Source organism: Chelonoidis abingdonii, chromosome 5 (assembly GCF_003597395.2).
Source record: "Chelonoidis abingdonii isolate Lonesome George chromosome 5, CheloAbing_2.0, whole genome shotgun sequence".
NCBI classification, from domain to species: Eukaryota; Metazoa; Chordata; order Testudines; family Testudinidae; genus Chelonoidis; species Chelonoidis abingdonii.
The window spans coordinates 98,992,091-99,012,661 of NC_133773.1; the positions used below are offsets into that span (position 1 = coordinate 98,992,091).

General features: G+C 39.2%; 1 protein-coding gene across 3 annotated transcripts in view; it reads left to right on the top strand.

The window, feature by feature from the left end:
* BEND4 (BEN domain containing 4) overlaps positions 1 to 18,892 on the top strand; it is a 35,827-nt gene extending 16,935 nt beyond the window's left edge. For 2 of the 3 annotated variants that reach the window (XM_075066495.1, XM_032764994.2), the window contains 3 exons: positions 6,541 to 6,632; positions 10,795 to 10,964; positions 14,728 to 18,892. In XM_075066495.1, the coding sequence (XP_074922596.1) occupies positions 6,541 to 6,632; positions 10,795 to 10,964; positions 14,728 to 14,737 (272 nt within the window). In that variant the 3' untranslated portion in view covers positions 14,738 to 18,892. Of the gene's footprint in view, positions 1 to 6,540; positions 6,633 to 10,794; positions 11,036 to 14,727 lie in introns of all 3 variants that reach the window. The other variant, XM_032764993.2, reaches the window with a different exon arrangement.
* Positions 18,893 to 20,571: the final 1,679 nt, after the last annotated feature.

The following is a 20,571-nucleotide window of genomic DNA, read 5'->3' on the forward strand; positions in this document are numbered from 1 at the left end:
GATCTTCTATGCCCCTCTCCAGTTGATGTTGATTCCTCTGCTCTGTACTAACTTTCTACATGCTGTTCTCAGTATTCATTCATTCATATCTTATTCATTCAGCCGTCAAATTGCAAAAATACCAAATTGTCAGCAGTTTTGAAAACAAACATGAAAACTATGAATTCCTGGCACATATACAGACTTTTTCCTATACTGCTGTAACCTCTGGGTCCTCTCATCACCTTTTCTCCACCTCACTGCACCTCATCACTTTTCTTCACAAGCAGCTCCAGCCATCTTTCAGCTTCTCACCACTTCATGGGTTCTTTCCTGTCTACCCCAGGCTCCTTTGAATCTCTGCTCCAAGATCTACATTATTCTGTGAATGCAAATTGTTAGTGAAATATGTTTTTGGATAAAAATAATACAATCCACGTTATTCAGAGTACTTGTCCAAATATATCAGGGTGAAAAGCAACTCAGTTTATGTGACCAAAAATCTGTACTACCATGTACTTTCTAAATAGGAGGGTTATAAACATTGTTCATTACATCTTTTTGAAAGTCAAGTCCCAGTTCAGACATACCCCAAAATGAACTTAACATGTTTTAAAATGAAGACTCTCTCAAGGTCCAGCAAACAAGGACATCGGTCACTTGCAAAATGCATTCAAATCCAGAGATGGAATAGAGAAATCTCCTTTAGGGATAAGACCTAAAAGAAGGTACTGTTGATTTTTTTGTCTGGAGTATTTAAAGATAGACCGTACCATATGAAGGGAGGCATAAAATGGCAATAATGCCAGACATCATTTCCACCTGAATGGCAGAGGAACGCCAGTTAAATGTTTCAGCTACCATGAATATTACAGTGCTGAACACTAATAGGCATAAATGATGTGTATATGTGCATGTGTGCACAAAGTCCTTTTAGAGTAGTTTTTTTTCCCCAATTACTCTTATTCTGTGGTCAATGGCCCAGCCAATTACTCTTTTAGAAATGTGAAAACAACATAGTCAACACCATCAAAAGCAGCGCCCCCAAACATATTTTGTACAACACAAGAAAGCAAACTGTAATACAGCTAGTTCCTTAGAGTCGCTGCAAAGTCTTATTACTTTGATCAACAAACAGTGAAGTTCCAACATCACCTTATGCTTGTCTTGTTTCCACAGAGCTTGTCTACTTGTCAGTCATCCTGTGAGTTTTGCTGAATATTCTAAAATTTATCTATGACCCAGTTCTCTCAATTTACATTTAGTTTCTTCAAAAACCCTTCTGCTTTTTTACTAGCTCTGGGCCATAGGAAGAAGTCTGATATTTACCTGAGAGTTTATTTCTCCAGGTAGCCTTGCCACCTTTAGGACTTCCTCCATATCATTGACGTTGTACATTAAATCAAGCTGGTGAATAAAGACAGTTGATCTTTCATCTTCCTAATGAGCAAGAAAATTAGAATTACGAGATTGCAGAAGCTAGCAGACTCCCAGTGGCTCCTTTAAATGGGAATTCATCCCAACCCACGTATTTACTGCAGATGTTAAATCATGGCAACCAACTGTTGCTTCTATGGTAGCTTCTCTCCCGCTGGGTATAGTAAGCAGGGATCCCTGCTGTTAATCCATCATTCATAGTGGATAGTTTCTTAAGCCCGAAAACCTAGAGATCTGACCTTTATGACCTTGTTAACTCCCAGAGATCTAATTATTTTTAATTAGACCGATTTAAATGACTCTCTACACTCACAAACCCAAAGTCTTAGTAAAGTAACTCTTGGTGTGGAGAGTTTAGAGAAAATGGCTCCACTTTCAGCAAAGGGAGTGTTTATTCTTAAAGTCACACCATTAGAGTCATAAAAGAATGCCCTGATAACTTAAAATTGAACTGTGGATGCAAAACTAGAGCTTTGAATGTTGATGTTTCCACTGCCCTATTTGTGCTTTTTAGAGCTTTGTTAACATGTGAGACTTTGCCTTCTGAACCAGCATAACTAAGCAAGGAATCTGGCAGTTGAGAAGTCAGGGAAGCAAAAGGCTGTTTGTCTCACAATACCAGCAAGGTATATGGTGTTTTTTGTAGTTATAATATGCCCCAACCATTTTAACAATATTAACATCCAATTTGGGACCAAAAGCAGTTCCACCTTTATGAAAAATGAAGAATTGTTGTGTGTTTATAAACATGAGCTTCAGCCACTTGCTTTCATATTTCTGGCAGGTAATGGGAAAGCACCAGCATAACATCAGCTGAGTTTGATTAAAAAGCTATAGAGCTGCATGTTATCAGCCTACTGATAACACCACAGTCCAAATGAGTTCATTGGCTGCCTCCATAGCCTTACATATATATTAAATAACGGGCATAAATGCAACCCTGAATAACTTCAGCAGAGATCCCTCAGAAGAGATGTTCAATCATACAGCACCGCACATGCATGCACACTCTCTTCCTCCCTCCAATCAGTAGAAATGGAAACTCAAATGAGATCCCATCCACCTTGCTGGGGTCCCACACTGGTTCTACATAAATTCACTCAATGGTATCAAACGCTGCTAACAACTCTAAGAGATTCAACAGGACCACCTGATCCGTGCTGTTTGCCATTAGGGGATAATAAGCCAGAGAAATAAATTCAGTCTCCATTCTCCACCCAATCCTGAATCCTAATTTATAAGGATCAAGGAATTCCATGGCTTCCAAATGCCACAATGGCTTTGTGAACACCGCCTTCTCCGTAAGCTTGCAAAATAAGATTGGGCAATATTTACCAAGATCTTCCATAGCAAGAGATGGTCATTTGAGCAGGGGCTCGAACAGTTACTCATCTGAATTCAGGTAGCATCTACCTTCTCCTTTAGAAAATACTAGCAATCAGCAATAAGTGACCTCTTCCTGCTTGTTTTCACCTTCTGTGAGAATCATGGGCCCAATGGACAAGTCACATGAAATTTGCAGTCAATGGTGAAGAGTTTTATCTGGATATTTACACTGACCCCCTCACCATAGTACCTGAGTGCCAGAAAGTAGTCATCTTCATGGATATTAAAGTTGCCCAGGACAGTTATTCTCAGTGATTTCAGCATCAGTCTAGATAATTTGTTAATCTTGTCTGGGCACTCAGCAGGGCAGCTCTGCACAGCTGTTCCCAATTTAACCCTGTCCTGAGAATCTCATGAAATGAACAGATACAAAATAAATATCTTCAGAGTGAGGCACATCTTCTGCTTGCAGTCAGATGGAAGTAGCACAGATACAGCATCTCCCTTATCCACTCAACTCATGCTAAACCAAAATGTCCATCTGGAGAGCACTTTTTTTAAACCATCCAAGCCTTGCTACATTGTCTGGCCAGGATTTCAGGTTAAGTCAGGCCTTATACAGGATTATGTCATGGATTTATTAGCCACTAAGCTTGCATGGAACAACACAAGCTAAAGGAGTAAGTTCCCATCAACTGAAGCCTGCCCTTCTAAATGAGACCCCAAACAAGGCCAGTGGGATAGATAAATGTAATCCACTCTGCCATTGTCTAAAATAGGGGTTCTCAAGACACATGTTTGGTGGCCTCAGAGTCTGGCCACCAACTCTTGCTGGGGGCTGCTCTCACTTGTTCCTAAAATACTTCATTAGCTTTAGGGAAAACAAATAAATACATACAAGCTAGCAATAAATAAATTACAATGATTTGGATGTGTGTGAGTCTGTTGTGACAAGTGATATTAAGAAACAGACAAGTATCACTTGTCACAGCAGACTTACTCAGTCCTGGCAAGCCTAGGGACAAATTAAGCCCCAGATAGGAAGTTGAGGGAGGTAGGGAAGCAGCAGGGGGCTGGAGCCTGAAGACCCATGGCCAGGGGACAGGGCCTGGGGATGGAGTCTGCAGACCCATGGCCAGAGCCTGCCACCCTGCCACCCCAGGGCTGAAGCCCAAAGCCTGAGCCCCACCACCCCTGGGAAGGTGGAGAAATCACAGATTGCCTGCTTCTCCAGTGTTGTGCCCCTGGTGTCTCCGGGGAGGAGGGGGCGGGGGCAGGGCCCAACCCCTGCTGGTGGCCCCGGCAACCAACATCAAGATGGTGCATTCAGGAGTGACAGGGAGGGGGAGGTGCCGCTACTTTACCCCCCTCAATCACAGTCCAGGAGGCTGTGGCTACAAGAAAAGCCCCTGGTGGCCCCACGATGGCCACATTTGAGAAACACTGGTCTAAAAAAGGATTCCTCCTGTCTCAGCTTCTCAGGCCCATCCCACAGGGATTGGAGAACATGAGTCCTCCCTTTTTCCTTACCCAATCTACGGCAGCAATGCACAGCCATCTCAACCACCTGATCAGCTATTAAAGGGGTGTGGGAACTCCATGGGCAGAGTGTAAATGCTCCATAAATCACCATCTCTCTTCCGCCCTCCTTCTCTAAAAGAAACACCAGACCTCTTCTAACAATACAAACAAATCAGTCCCAAAAGATCGCTACATTAAACTTGGAAGCCTCACCTAAGTAAAAACAAAAATAAAATCCCATAGAAAGGGCTTCCCTTACAGTGCCCATCAAACCCGTACCCAAACAATGTCTCCAACTCAGACATCTCCAATTCCCCTAGAGTCAGTGCTTCGTCCCAGTCAGATGGGGAGGTTCAGCAACGTCCCTTTCCCCTTGCAAAACAGGTTGTGTTTGGAATTGACAAATGATGTAAGGAGAGATCCCCAGAAACATGACCTCATTCCTCAAAGCATCCCAACCACCTTTTAAAAAAACAGGCACGCTAGATCGTTTTCCCTCCCCCCCATAACCTTCCCATACACAAAAATAAACCTTCTTTACCACTTTCTCCTCCAGATATCCAGTGCCTCATAATTCTCTCAAGTTACCATCAGACTTCTTTGTTCAGTTCTGAGGTGATGAGTGGAATATTTAGAGTGCATTTAAAGATGAACTACAGATTTTTGTAACAATTTTTTCTCAATTTCATCAATATGTTACATTCAGTAGCTAGACTGAGGTGGTCATTCAGCACAGTTGATAAAATTAATATTCTCCATGGCCCTTTGGAGTATAGCTATGGTGGGGGCATTCAGCGTATTACCAAAGTTGAAGGAATTTCACAAAATTATTTGCATGTCAACTAAGTGTCATGTAGTTACTTTAATTTCTTACAAATATCTTGGTAACTAGCAAGAATGGACAAGTAGAAATTTCCTCATAAATAATCATCCACCTTCTCTTGTTCAATTACTTCAACAATATTGCTCTGTAGTCACCACACTCCCTTCTGAGGTACTACACTGATGTGCTAACAGCAAGTAGTGAAGTCCCCTGAGAAACTGAGCTGATAGAAAGCTAGCTTTCTAAGTTGCCACTATCTCACATAACTTTATAAGAAAATATGAGGAAGGTAAGACAAATTGAAGCTTGAGTAAGTTTACCAGGGGCTCTAAGAAACCCAACACAAAGTACGATTGTGTCTTCCTTCAGAAGGTCAAAACCCACAGAGACGACAAACTGGCACCAAGATTTTCAGGAATGAACAATGACATCAAAGCTTCAGTTCTGGAGTGTCTCGCTTGCGACAACTTGAAAGAACCTGATTCTAAGAAAGTGCTGAGCACACTTTTAGGTTTCTCAGGTTGGACAACCAAAAATAGAGCCATACAAAATTACTAGTAACTTCTGAAAATCTTGCCCGGGACCATTAGCCAAAGCTACTAAGACCTTTAAGTATTTTACCACTGTTATAAGAACAACCCCTACAAAACTGATACATACAAAATGGTATGTATTTATTTAGTGTTACAAAAGTCAAGCATAATGTATTAGTTTAATTCTCCTACAATGATTCAGGCTCAGGAATAAAGCATTGTATCTCAAAAATACTTCAGAGTTAATCAGGGATGTGGCAGAATCTGCTAAAGAGAGACCTATAATTGAATCAGACCTAATTAACCCATCACCTCACGAGAAGAGAACAGGATGGTGATACCACAACTGAAATGGATGAGAGTGTTTGGTGGGGGAGGGAAGGGAGGAAAGAGCCATCAGACTGTTTCCATAATACCTGGTATTGTGACAAATTTAGGAAAGAAAATAAACCAAAGTTTATGTATTATTAAATGTGCATACTGTAATCAGTCTGCAGTTTCAGACACATTCCAGCATGTTTACATGTTAATACTGAATGTATGATTTAAGTCCAAGAAATGTTTTCTTCCTTATGTGGTTTGAGCTGTTTACAGGGTGCAGAGATTTTTTTCATTGTCATTGTTGCTGACTTAATTCAGATTTGTAAGCATTATATTATTTAAATGGAAAACCTTTGAAAAGTAGTGGGCAGAAATAGAAGAATCCTGATACCTCAACACACACACACACAAAAATACATCAGCTGTTATATATTTATTAAATGAAGTGTCTGCTCAAACCAAAAGGATGGGCATTTCCAATTGTAAATAAATCTTATAGGCATTCACAACAGATATCAGAAACCACTGCTTGACTTAAGCTTAACGTTTTATTTTGTGCTAGACAGCTAATTTATAGTAATTGCAATTTGTTTCATGCAGTGCCCTGCCAGACTGTTTTAGATTATTTGAAGACTGTACTTCAGCATCACAACCAACTTATGATACCTCAGCCAACAGACCATCCAACAGAGGTAGTATATGATGAACATGAGCTATATATACTTACATTTGAAATTTCATTCAAAAGAAATGTATAGGTCAATAAATCAGTAGGTACCGGAAGACTATATGTACTAGTAAAAATATGTATAAAAATCTAGCATTAAACTCATTTCCAACATGCAGCAAGTTATTGGATTTACATAACACTAAAAATAATGGAATAGTGCCACTACTAATTTAATCCAAAATTGCTCCATCCAGTCATGTTCCCTTCCCCCCATACACACTATACTTGTAACATAATGGACTGTTTTTCTCCGATCTTTCCTCAGGCAGAGACATCTCCATTAAAGTCAGACTTAAGACGGTTGAAATTGAAATGTGGTAATAAGACTTCCTTCATATCTCAAACAATCCCACATTACAGACTTTGTTCTCTAGAGTGTCTCTAATGTTTCTGATAGATTCAAAACAAAAAGATGGACATTATAAATGCTTGTCACTGAGTTGGGGGTGAGGGGAGAAAGTTTTTTGTTGCTGAAACATACTGTATTGAAAGCCCTGGAGACTAAAACCTCCACTTATCCAAAGAATAAATATGGCTTGTGTATCAGCTCTAGAGCAATTTTCCCTAATATTGCCCCCCCAAAATGCTTCAACCCAGACGTAGAAAGAACACATCTGGGAAAGATGGCTTTTGGTGTGTAAACCTTTTTAGAATGCCCAGATCTGAAGTTGACAGCTCTCTCTTCCTGTAAATATTTTCAAACACCTCCACCAACTGTCCACCACACATGCAACTTAGAGGAAAGATGTGTAGTTATTCCGAGCTTCTGCCGTTCAGACTTTGCTTTCTCCCATATACATGGACGATACAGTGCAAGGAGTGGATGCTCAGCTGGTCCAAACTGACTTAAGTGGACCTATGGCAGTTTTCACTATCAGAGGATCTGCCCCCAAGAGTGATGTCATTTTATTTCTCACCTTATTTTATTCCTAGTGGTTTGATTTTACTGAAACCCGCATTTATCAGAGATTGTTCACAGTAAGAATTCCAAGCTCTCATTTTCCTTTCTCTCTCCCTTTTTTTGCTTAACCGGAGTTTTGAAGCCACTGTAAAAACTGGTTGTTCTGTAACTATCCATTGGGGATAATTTGTTATGATGGGAGAGGATTTTTGACTGAATTAAAAAAATATGAAGAGTTTAATCTTTTATTCATAAGTTTACTCATGTATAGGCATAAGCATGAACTTATTTGTATTCTGAATCTTTCCTCCAGTATACGTTTGTTATACTGTATTTCTTTAGGATGTTGTTTTTTAGTTAGTTTGTTTTCACTACTGTCAGATGCTCCAAAATGCAGCTTACATTTATCAAGAGTCCTTTGCCCCAAAGTGTTTTAAATACACAGGAATTAATGTAGCTATCATCTGGATTAGGATATAGCAACTGTTTAACAGAGCACCTCAATACTACAACCCCTTTAGACAGGCACTGAAGAAAAATACTCTAACACACTGTAGTTTCAAGAGGGAGGGGATATAGTTGGAATTAAGTCAAGTTTAACACAGTTTCTCAAGTACAGTGTCATGAGGTCTTAGATGACCACATGCAGTCAGGGCCTTTTTACATTGCAATAAAAAGACTGCACTTCTGTCAGCACAATGCTTTCCACTCCACGCTAACTTTTCGGGGCAATTTGCTACTTAATGAGGCCCCAAGTCAGCAAAACGTTTAATCCACAGTGAACGTAGTGGGATCACATCCAATTACTAACCAGGCCTGATCTTGCTTAGCTTGAGAGAGATGACAAGACCACAGTCCTAACTGGCACTGCACTGGTTCAAAGGTCATACTTGGAGTTTGTATGTTTTGCTAGTATAGACACCTATTGTTTATTTTCTTCCCAGTTTATCAGAATTTTTTATATACACCTAATAGTTTAACAAGTAAATTCCAATAGCCTAGAAATGGAGGATAACTTGCTTTATACATGAAGGATTATGAGCAAGTTACTGATAAAAACTGTGGGTCAGAGACTCCTGTGGCCACTCAGTGGTGAAACTGGCCCAGGAAGGATCATCTCAGCATAAGTGATCCTCTGGTTACACAGAGTTCACACATGGAATCTTAGACCATTCCCCCTCCCTACTGCCAACATAGCAGAGGAAAGGGAGTGAAGCTTGGGAACAGAGGTTGTGGCCAGGATGCCCTTGCACCACAGTGCTCCTTGACTATGATATCAGCCCCTCAGAGCAATTTGCAGGTGGCATAAGTTAATACAGGCTGCTGCAATATGATGCAGAGATCCCTGACCAGAAATAGTGTAACAGGGTGGCACCCACCTCCGGAGAGCAGCCCCTGGCTGAGTGCATATGCCTACACTCTTTTTCTCTCTGATTGTAGTATGTCTTCAGCAACTCAGCCCTTTAGCTGAGTCATACACAGTCTGTCTGTGAAAACAAAAACAAACCCCAGAGGGCTGAAGTCTTGAACTCAGTCCCAGCAGCCACCCAAGAGTTCCTTCTTGATCTCATGGTCCCTCCCTGCAACTGCTCTGTCAGAGATCTTGTAGTTTCTTCAGCAGCTACCAATACCATCTACACTCTTGCACCTCTAGGTAGCAACTAAACTTACACCGGCGCAGCTCTTTTTATACTAGCCTGCTGGGCCCTGATTGGCTGCTTCCCCCATAGTCACTCTAGGCAGACTGGAGGACTTCTCTACAGTTCCTTTCTGGAATGCAGTGTGGTAGACCCCTGAAGCCTCCAGCAGGGGGTGTCTGGGCCCAGTCCACCCCATCACATGTAGCAATAGGATTAGTAAAATGCAAGGTTAGTTTTCAACTAAGCTTTAGGCACTCACCCTAAGCTATGATTTGTGCAGATGAGCATACACCAGGACCACTCTGAGCTTTTGCTGAGTTTTCACAGATTTACCAAACTTATAAAAAATAAAAAGTAATGGGTATCTGAGGCACAGCCCCCCAAGCCATCTCCCAGTAGGCCTTATAAATATGTGGGTAATGCTGGGGAGAGGGGAGAGAATTTTATACTATTTTTTCTTAACTTCACATTGTGCACTAGCTGTTTGTAAACAAATAATGTTGCATTAGGAGAGGGGGCCACAAGTGACACCTGCAGTAGAGTGCCCCAGATTCCACTAATTCAAAAGAGAGTAGTATTTCAGTGAACACATTTTCTTAATGAATTCCCATTGAAAGTGTTTACTGTAACAATGCTTTTATGAAGCCGGCCTAATTTGGTGAAACACTGCTAGATTTATAAGTTGCAATAAATGTATGTAGCGGTAAAAGTGAATGAGTCTCTAGGAAATTGTTCTTTAAATACCTTAATTACTTTTGAACAAGTAAATTAAAACTGAGATCTTAGGTTAATTAATTTGTCCTATGCTGTAGAATTTTACAGGCAACAAGAACTAAAGTAAATTTGTTTTGGTGCAATTGACCAAAGTTGGCTTATAAATATTGTATGGATTACAGAAATTCCCATAATTAGTCCCTCTGCATCTATTTAGAATTGGAATTTTAAAGCACACATAAATTATGAAGGCTAAAAGTAAGATTTGTTTCCTGTTGACATAGTGGCATTTGTGTAAAGCTATAATTCGAGTTAATGTGGCATTCATTAATAGTAATGAAGCTTTTAGTTTTTTTTATAGTTCAGGTTTATTTCTTTTCTTTATATTTTTCACAGTAACACAACTGCTGTCAAGTTTTAGGTGTGTTCAACAAAAAGTAATACATTTATTATAAAAATAGACTGTAAAAATTCACTTCTGCAGTAGTGAACTGTCAACTGCCATAAAGAGACCTGTTTGATCACACTCTTCAAAAACTTTTTTGCACATTTTAATAGATTAAGAAGGAAAGGTTATATTTAAATATATCCCCTATTGGTGGATCTTCACACTTTTTAGCTTACCTTTTAAAGTTCAAGATATAAATAGCTCTCTCTCAAAAAGCATTTATCATAACTCACTGGGTTTTGTTATAGAAAATGCAAGTGTAATTTTAAAAGTCCCCATTCTCAGTATGAGCAATTGTTCACTTCTGTACGTATCTTATTGTCAGCATCTGAGCTAGTTAAAAACATTTTTCTTTGCAACCGACATAGTCTTTACTTATTTGCCTTGTAAAATAAATAATAGAAATATTTAACTTTTCCAGGGAAGCAAGCAGTTGCTGAACAACTATCCTGTCTACATCACTAGTAAACAGTGGGATGAGGCTGTAAATTCTTCAAAGAAAGATGGAAGGCGGCTACTTCGATATCTCATCAGATTTGTTTTCACAACTGATGAGCTTAAGTACTCATGCGGCCTTGGAAAAAGGAAAAGGTCAGTGCAGTCAGGAGAGACAGGTCCTGAAAGACGTCCTCTGGATCCAGTAAAAGTAACATGTCTCAGAGGTACTGCATCTTTTCGCTCAGTGTCCACCATATGTGATCTCATTTCACCACATTGGCTCTGGCTCAATATAAGCTTTCAGCTTACTGCAGCAAATAAAGAGTGTTTTCGAGACAGATGACAAAAGTGGTTAGAGACATGGAAAAACATCCAGGAGAGGGGAAATTGAAGAGACTGGGGTTGTTTAATTTAGAGAGGAGTCAAATAAGAGACTACATGATAAGGTGTAGAGAAGGTAAATCAAATAATCCTATTTATCCTCTTTTAATAGAAGAACAGAAGGACGTTTACAATACATAATTAACCATGAAACTCAATGCCTCAGTATAGCATTTAAGTGAAGAGCTTAGTAACAGGACTGGACATTTTATATGGATAAAGAGACCATCCACATGTAAATTAGATAGAATTTTTATACAATATATGTGTATAAATTTTATAAGGGATATAAACCTCATTTGTAAGGATGTAAGCCAACATTAACTCAGAGGCAAGTTATTTCATAATTGTTCACTATGGGGTTTCTTGCTAACAAGTTGGACCACTGCTCTGATCTGCTATGGCAATTCCTATTTTGGTTTTTTTGATATTTTATTGAGGCTTGTTGTCAGCATTTATAATGGTCCACATAAAACATTTTAACTAGCTTGGTTTAAAAAAAGCCCTTGTCATTACTCTTAGTGTCCACTTCATAAAAATAATATCTATTTCATTCTTTTAAATTAACCTAACTTTCATAGCACTACATGTGCAAAAAGTCATTCAGAAGTGATTGACAACATACAATCTATGAAGTTTATTAGTAAGCAATGAAAAGGAAAATAAAGAGAAAATACCAGCAGCAGAATGGTTACATTTGAGACTGAATTTCTATCCAGTTAGATTAGAAGTAACTAACAAGGCCTGGCAGAGCAGACTTTTAATTGTGATATACTTACGTAATCACGTAATACATTTAAAGCATTATTTTTACATAAGCTCAGACCGAGGCATGGTGTTTTCTGCTACACAAAAGATTCACCGATGTTAAAACAAAATAAAATGAATTATCAGAGCTTAAAAGAAGTGGGGCAAATGCATTTCAGTGTATGCAGCATGCTATAGAGAGGTCTGGAGCTGGACTCAGGGTGTCAAGTTCCCTGGAAACTAAGGACTTAAAAGTTGAACAGAAGTGCATCAGGCTTTACTAAGATTTCTTAAATTTCAATTGGTAATTTATACAGGAGCAGAAATGTAATACTAACCCTACCACCACTATAGCCTTCCTCAGTTGTCAAGCCAGATTTTGAGCAGGGACAGAGACACAATGGGGCATTGGTGGTGCCACCTTCAGTTATAACTATTGGCTTTAACAGGCATCTCACATACCCGTCGGCCACCCCTTCTGTCACTGCACTCCCGCCAATCCCAAGGCAGCCAATGGGCAAGACTTCACCCTCTGTAACTTTTATCATTTTTGAGCCACTAGACATGTACTATTGATGTGTGTACCCTGTAGTGCTCTGTGGAAAAAATGGCATTTCCATAAATAATTTAAAATCTTGCACAGGAGGTCAAAATGACTGGGGTCCATTGTACCTGTTAAACTGCTCGGTAGAGATTTATAAATTAGTATAGCTTGGGTTGCCCAGGCAGTGTACGGGCAGTGCAACTTTCTGCAGTGCCAGGGATCTAAATAAACCTCTCTAGCCCTATCCATTTAAAAGCAAGGTAGTGTGAGTGATCCATGGCATTGCATAATGTTGGAATGGCCCTCAGGGTTCATGGCAAGAGGTGAGAACTACTTATGTGTCTGCAGCCAGAGAGACTGATTTCAGAGAGCCATTTCTAACCTGCCTTACTGACAACACAAGGGTGGACCTGTGAGAGCTAAGAAGAGTGCTTGAGGAATTAAAGGGTTTCCTTTTGGTGGCGGGTAAAGAAATGATTATTCCTAAACAAAAGTGGTAGTATTCTATAACTATTACTTGTTTGTCATTCTTCCTCCACTCAAAAAAAGAAAAAAAAGATATATTTTCAGTCAGTCTTAGCCCATAATTCTGTAGCATAGGGCAGTGTAGCCTTCTGAAATTACATGGCACACTCTAGATTGTCTCTTCTGTAGAAGTCTAATGTAGATGCTGCTTCTTGAAAGAGATTAATAAGAGTTTTGGAGGAAGAAAATGGATAGATCTGCTTGTAGCCCTAGTGAAATAGATTAGATGAACATTTTGGAGAGCGGGGGGTGGGGGATAACATTTTTCCTTAAAAAGATTGTCCCTATTGAAGGTGGCAACTACTGAAAGCTTACATTAACATCTATAAACATTTTAAAGATTTATTTCTTCTATTGAAAGATCTCTGGAACCATCTTTAAGTTTTAAAAAAGCCCAGCAGGCCTAAACTGTAGCACTGTTTCTACACAAGTAACCATTATCTTGAGCAACATCCCAGTTTATGAAACCTCATGCAAGCATAACTAGACCTCAGGGACAGTATTGCTTGCACAGATTTACAGGAAGAGGAATTTAAAACAGAAATAGATTCCACTTTTGAAGGCACATTGCTGGAGTAGCTATGCAAAAATCATATGTCCCAATTTTCCAAAAGATCAGGATAACAGCATTCCCTGGTCTCAGGATGTTGTGACAGTAATGAACTTAACTTATACCACCTGTTGTATCAATAGCTTGTCACTGTTAGAAAGTAAAATGAGAAATACCCTGCTGCATAGGCAAAAAAATAATTGTGGAGAATAAATAAAAGTCTACTGCTGACTAAGATGTAGTGCAGCCAATAAATAAAGAGAAGTGCTTCCACTTTTAAAATTATATTTTGTCTTTTTAAAGTCTATGTATCTCTGGTTTTGAGGTCTGACTAGTATTAATAGTTAAAAACCTGTCAAAACCACTTATGTAATTCTAATGATCAAATACTTCACATATACAAAAAAGCGGAATAGTAGTAGTTTTGACAATAAGAATGTGACAAACAGCCATTTGACATAAGCATTACCCATTTAAATAGCCAGCTTAAACATGGCACAACTTGAGCTTACTTGGTTTCTCATGCATGGATAAACCCAGTGCTAGGCTGTGAAAGGGCAAGTTAGTCCCTGCTGTCTCATTTAGCTATTTAATTGCCAATATAGTCTCTAGAACACCGACGACATATCCAGAAACACACAACATAAGTTTAGAACTTAAAATGAAGACAGCCCAAAAAGGAAAAAGGTGCCAATCTGAAATACTGTTTGAAACATTGTTATAAATTGCTGAAATCTGCAGATATTAAACTAGGCAGCAGAAGAAGACCATAAAGACCCATGAATACAAGCACAATAAAATTAAAGTGTGTCAGGATTACAGGTTTCAAATAAAATGCATTTCTTATTTCATACCAACCTATACATGCATTGCTCATTCGATATCATAAAAATCTCTGAAATTTATTGTTTTATTTCAGCCAAGAGAAATTTCTCTGTAACTACACACACAGAGACATACACACACTATTTCATATGTTGAAATGAGTGTGCCTAGAAATAAAATAGGTTCAACTGGCATTATCATGGCATTTCCCATAAGGTTTTAGTCCTGTTTAAGTAGTCACAATAACACTCTATTTATTACTTGCTATAAGCGCTTGCTAGTTGGGCAATAACAGTGTATGCTACAAAGATAAGCTGTTTCTTATCACTGTCTGTTTTCCACAGAGTTTATTAGGATGCATTGCACTTCCAACCCTGATTGGTGGATGCCGTCTGAAGAACAGATAAACAAGGTTTTCAGTGATGCAGTAGGACATGCTCGTCAAGGACGCGCAGTGGGGACTTTCCTTCATAATGGTAACTCATATTATGAAGGGATAGACCAAGGTTCACAAGAAGAAATCTTCAATAGGGGTATCCAAGATGGCTCTGGAGATTGATGTCAATGGAGGAAATCCATACTACAATAGCAACCAGTTAATTAAAAGATACTTTACTAGAAATACTTTCCTTGAAGTCATTTAAGAATCCAAAACATGTTTGAACTCATACTGCAAACATTCCAGCTTTTCCATCCTGTCCTAGGGCTCCAGATAACAAAGTGATTCATTTCAAGGCCTGCCTATGAGATTCCTTGGTACCTATAAATTGCAAGCCGTTCCCAGAATCTTCCAAGGAAAACTGCAATTTCATTCATCTAGTTCTAAAGAAAAGTTAATTTTTTAAAAAGGTATCAAATGATCAAAGAAACAAAAAGTCACTGTCTTGTCTGCTGGCTGATACTGGGCCCAGTTCTGAGTTCCTGGGCAGAACTGAACTCTAGCAAAATTCCTGACTACTATTCATTTTGCCTGAGTATGGGGTTTAGAATCAAATTGAGAGGCTTGTGACAAAGGAAGTAGTCTTCTATTTTTCACTAGAAAGTAGTGTAGAAAAATTGGAAAAGTTACCTTAAAATGTGGAATATTCCATCTCATGTTGTGTACTCAAGTCCTGAACAATACTTCCTTTGTCCAGCAATACCAGGAAATTAAAGTTCCCTGCTAAAATGGCAGTGCTCATTGGCAACAGAATCCTTCAGTTAAGAGGTATCAAAACAGTAACAGGTATTTCTAAACCATTAAAAATTTCTCTGTATAACTGATAGATACACCTCTACCCTAATATAATGCAAATTCTGATATAACTCAGTAAAGCAGCGCTTGGCGGGTGGGGGGAGCCTGCACACTCCAGCAGATCAAAGCAAAGTTGATCTAATGCAGTTTCACCTATAACACGGTAAGATTTTTTGGCTCCTGAGGACAGTGTTATCTCGGGGTAGAGGTGTACTATGTTTATCTAAAGTATTGAGCTAATCACTGCAGTTTTCCTTAAAAAGAGATTGCTATACCATGAATTTCCATTTCAGGAGACAGTTTATTTTGCAGCGATATTTTATGGCTTTAAAGGTTTACATTTGCATTTGTTTCTGCTATTGTTTGTGTTTTGTGCTCATTGCCTGATCTGTTTCAAGGAATGAGCTGGTCCTAATACTCAGATACTCAATGGTGCATAGAGGGAGGGATTCTATAATAAAAGTCCAATTTATCCTTTTGGCTATTGGGTACTTAAGCATGGGCTCCAGGACTGATTGACAGTTGTAAACAGATATTTGTGCTAGAAATGAAGCCGATTCACAATGGAATACAATATTGGACGCAGATACCAAGGTAAAAAAAATTTGATTTACGGGAGATTTTCAATATCAGGATTAGGGTACATTGTCACTGTAGGAAAGTTTTGAAAAACTGATGCACTCTAGAAACATTTAACGCCAAAGAAACACCACCCTCCCCTCTCATTTTCAGCATTTTTTCAGTCCTCCTGCGTGAGGTGAGTCAGGTCTTCCCCATCACTCTTGGATTCTTGAATCAGCTTTTTCCTGAGATAGCACTTCGTGTTTGACAGACATATTGAACTCTTTCTAGGTAGGTGAATCTTCTCCATCTTTGATCGCCTCTCTCTCTACCTCATCTTTGCCTGTTCTCTTAAGTATTTTTCACCCCATCCCTCACCAAGGGATGTGGGCCTACGGAGGATTTACCAACTAATCTCTCCACTTCTCCCCACCATACGGGTGACTACTGGATGGGGAAAGTGAGACGCAACACTCTCCATAACAACCACCAGGGGTCCCTCTGAACCAAGGTGCTCCTATATAACTCCTGGTGGACCAAGGGTGAAGTACTGAGGCATCCTTTCAAATACTAATTCCTCATGCGATAATTTCCTCATCTTATCTGTCTCCTCTTTGTCTGCCATTGTGAATGGTTTCTGTTGTATGTTGTGCCCCTCCTGTCAGTCAGTGAGAAGAAGCACATCATCAGTATAGTGCATCTATAGAGCAAGATCATGCTGTCCTTACAGCTACTAACAGGCTATACCTGGATGGTGTTTCAGGAAACAGTCTTCTGTACATACCTTTGTAGATATAGTCTAATACAATATAGGCTTTAAGCCCATCAACGTCCAATACCTCTTAATTTTATTTTTTCTAATGTTTTTAAAAGATTTTTAAAATCTTTTTTTGACTTAAAATAACAAATTTAATTTCTAAAAACTAAGTAGTAATTTAATCACATTGGGCATGACTATGCCATTAGTTTTTAAACAGAATTCCCTACTCTAGTCAAGAGAAGGTTCTGCTTATAGATCAATGGCACAAAAGGTCTCCTTGGGAAGAAGCTCAGCGTGTATTCCACAGTACAAATATTCTGTTGTAGCTTTTCACTATAGAACTTATACTTTAAAAAAATTAGTAGAAGATAGTACGTTGGTCAGCCAGTGCAAGTCTTGCAGGTATGTCTTTAATGTGGTGTCACTTGCCAGAACTACTTGGTAAAACATGTCAGCATTATACTGTAAATGACTATTTACAGCCTGAGTCAGCATTATACTGTAAATTTGTTGACATTATGTATCATGATGTATTTTCGTAAACATTGTGATGGCTTCTTTCAAATGTTTAATTGTATGAAATTAAAAATGAAAATATTTCACTTTGAATAACAAAGAGAAAACTATCGCTTCATTAGCCGGCTTCTCTCAACTAATACTGTAGGGATTTTGTTAAAGCCGCCAGTGAGCCTAGCTTTATTTTTAGGGTAGTCAGTCTTCTGCCCTAAAATGCTGGTATAATTTCACAGTACTGCTGTCTCCTATTGTGCAAAATAACCAAACTTGTGGCCTGATTTATGTATATAAAGACTATTTATCTATGTAAATAAGTTTTCAGGATCAGACCTATATATGCCAAAATTCTGCCCTCAGCTGCATATGTGCACCTACCACTGAAGCAAACGGGAGTCACAGATGTGAAGAGGACAGAATTTAGATGTGTTTGTTTTATTTTTTGAAGTTTTAGATTACAAAAATCTGTCCTGGGTTTATGATGAACTATGGTCCCCATGGCCAAACTCGCTTCATTTATAACCTGTCACAGCTACTTCTTCTAACCAGTCCAAGGTATATATTCTTATTGCATTGCAAATCCACATGTATTACTGAGAACACATCTGCAAGAAACGAGGAATAAATTCTAGGGAATACTAGGGACCAGAAGTAACAGCATATAAGCCATTGCCCAAATACATATTCATGTTAAACCACTGTGTTTTCAAAAGTATTGTATTAATTTATAGTGCTATATGTACATGGAAAATTTGGAACAGAAGGAAGTTATGTCGCCTCACTCAGAAAATAGTTCTAAAATTGTTCTGGAAGATAGATCCTTGTTTTATATATTCTTTAATGTCGCTGTCCTTCATGTATCTACCCTCTCTGAAACGTTGTGTAGCAGTACTGCATACCCATTAGTGCCAATCTGCCTTTGCTCTATTTTCTATGACAAATAATTGTGGAGAAACTGTGATTAAAAACGCATTAATCCTAATATTTTTATTGTTAAGGTGTAGTTAATTCTATGAATACTTTCTATTGATGATTGTACTGTGTAGAGTAAATACAAGCTAGGGGTAGCCTAATAGCAGATACTGTATAACAAAGTGCATAGTGTAATATAGACTAAGTTTTTGTGACAATTTCTATAGGATGTGTGAATTGTTTTCTATGTGGCAACACACATTTCTTTTAAAAATGTTAGACAATTTTTGTAAGTCAATATTTTTTAATTATAAAAAACATTTGTTACTAGAGTTTGCTATTTCAGGTGTTATCCCTAATTTGAATATTGGTTTTATTATTATGTACCTCTCGTTCCATTTGTTCTGTTGCATAACAATGCACAATAAAAGTTTGTCTGTAATTGTTTGCCCAATTGTCTAAACATGTCATTGTGTCAAAACAATGATATTCACTATTTGGACTAAATATTAATATAGTAGTAGATGAAGGGCTGTGTTGCTGTCTTTTTGGTTAAATGTTTTTATAGTTTGAAGCAGGGTGGGGGAACACAAATAAATACAATACAAAGGTCAGTACAAGCCAAAATTCATCATGACATAAAATGTTTTATATTTATTCCCTGCTGAATGTTGTAAGAAAGTGTAGAGGGAGAACCTGACTGCAAACTGGTTCTTTGATTAAGGCTGCGATTTTCATAGGAAGTAGCCCAAATTCCATTTATGTTCTGTGGAAGTTGTGTGTGTCACTCCTTGTGTGTCTTTGAAAATCACAGCCTAATTTACTTTCTGTAAGGGAGTTACAGCCTTGATGACAACAAACAGTCTCATCTCCAAACATTTCTATTGAGTTGGGGGTGGGAAGGGGAACAGGCCTGTCCCATTATAGACAAGGCTGGGAACACTGCTTATTCAGATTGCCAAACAACTTCCCATTCTAGCACCACATTTTTAGTTTCTTATAACTTTGCCAAGCTTTAACAGCCAAGTGCCTACTTAAGGCTGAATTTGGAAATTTTCAGCTAATACAGTTCAGCCATTTCAGAGGATGACATTAGGGGGAAATACATTATTTTGCCCATGTTAAAAAAAAATCTGGCAACCTTTTCTTTGAACAGCTCTTGCAGCCCCCGTGCTTTGGAGCAAGCACTTGAAATCTGGCAGGGGATTTGTATCAGAGATGTAATTTTTGCTGTTCCCACGAAAGTCTGCCCAAATTTGGCTATTATAAGGCTTTTGGCCAAGTTATAAGCTAGTTCAGACATGCTCAGTAGAGACATCTTCAGTGTTTAGTAGCTAAATCTCCAGATTTTGCCCTCCCTTGCCATGCTCAAGCCTCTCTGATTTCCTAATGCTGACCAGACTCCACATGCACGCACCATCCCCTCAGAGCTCCTAAGAGTGACTGGACTGTGCATATGCCATCCACATAAAGTGATGGGGCATACGCCACTGCTCACAGATTCTACCTGCACTATCACCACAGAGTGACTGAGCATGCTCCTTCCAGATCAGAGCTAGAGGGGCTCAAAGATTTTCTCTGGAATTATAGCTACAGGCTGGGGTGAGGCTGGCCCCTGGAACAGGGAGCCTGTCCCTTCCTGTGCTCTCGATGATCCCCTGCATCCAAGCAATGTGTGGAGGAGGAAGCCTTGTGAATTGAATACAGGGAGGACAAGCTGGATGAAGAGAGAGAAGAGTAGATTGGCACAAGGAGTCTGGTAAGAGTGAGACTGGGAGCGGGGGAGAGAAAATGGGACTGGAAGCTATTTGACTGGGGAGGAAACAGATTGGATGAAGAGCTTTGCGCTGCAGACTGGAACTGGTGGACAAGGAGACTGCGCTACACCAATGCACACTGGGAAATTTGTAGCGAGTGTGCTAGGAGGGTCGACATGAGCCAATTAGTGTGCAACACATTGGTGTGTTTTAGAAATCATACCCCTCTAGCGCCCATTGCCACGCTGCATAGACAAGCCCTTAGGCTAGGAATCAGTGAGGGGCAGGTGGAAGACAAAGGACTGAGAAGGAGCTGGGGTGTAGGGGAAGGAGGAGGACTGGCTGGGCAGAGAAACTGGAATAAGGAGCCAGAGATGGGATTAGGGTAGGATTGAGATAGGATGAGGAGCCCAGAGAGGGAGCCAAGGATGGGGAGCCAGTAAGGGGAACA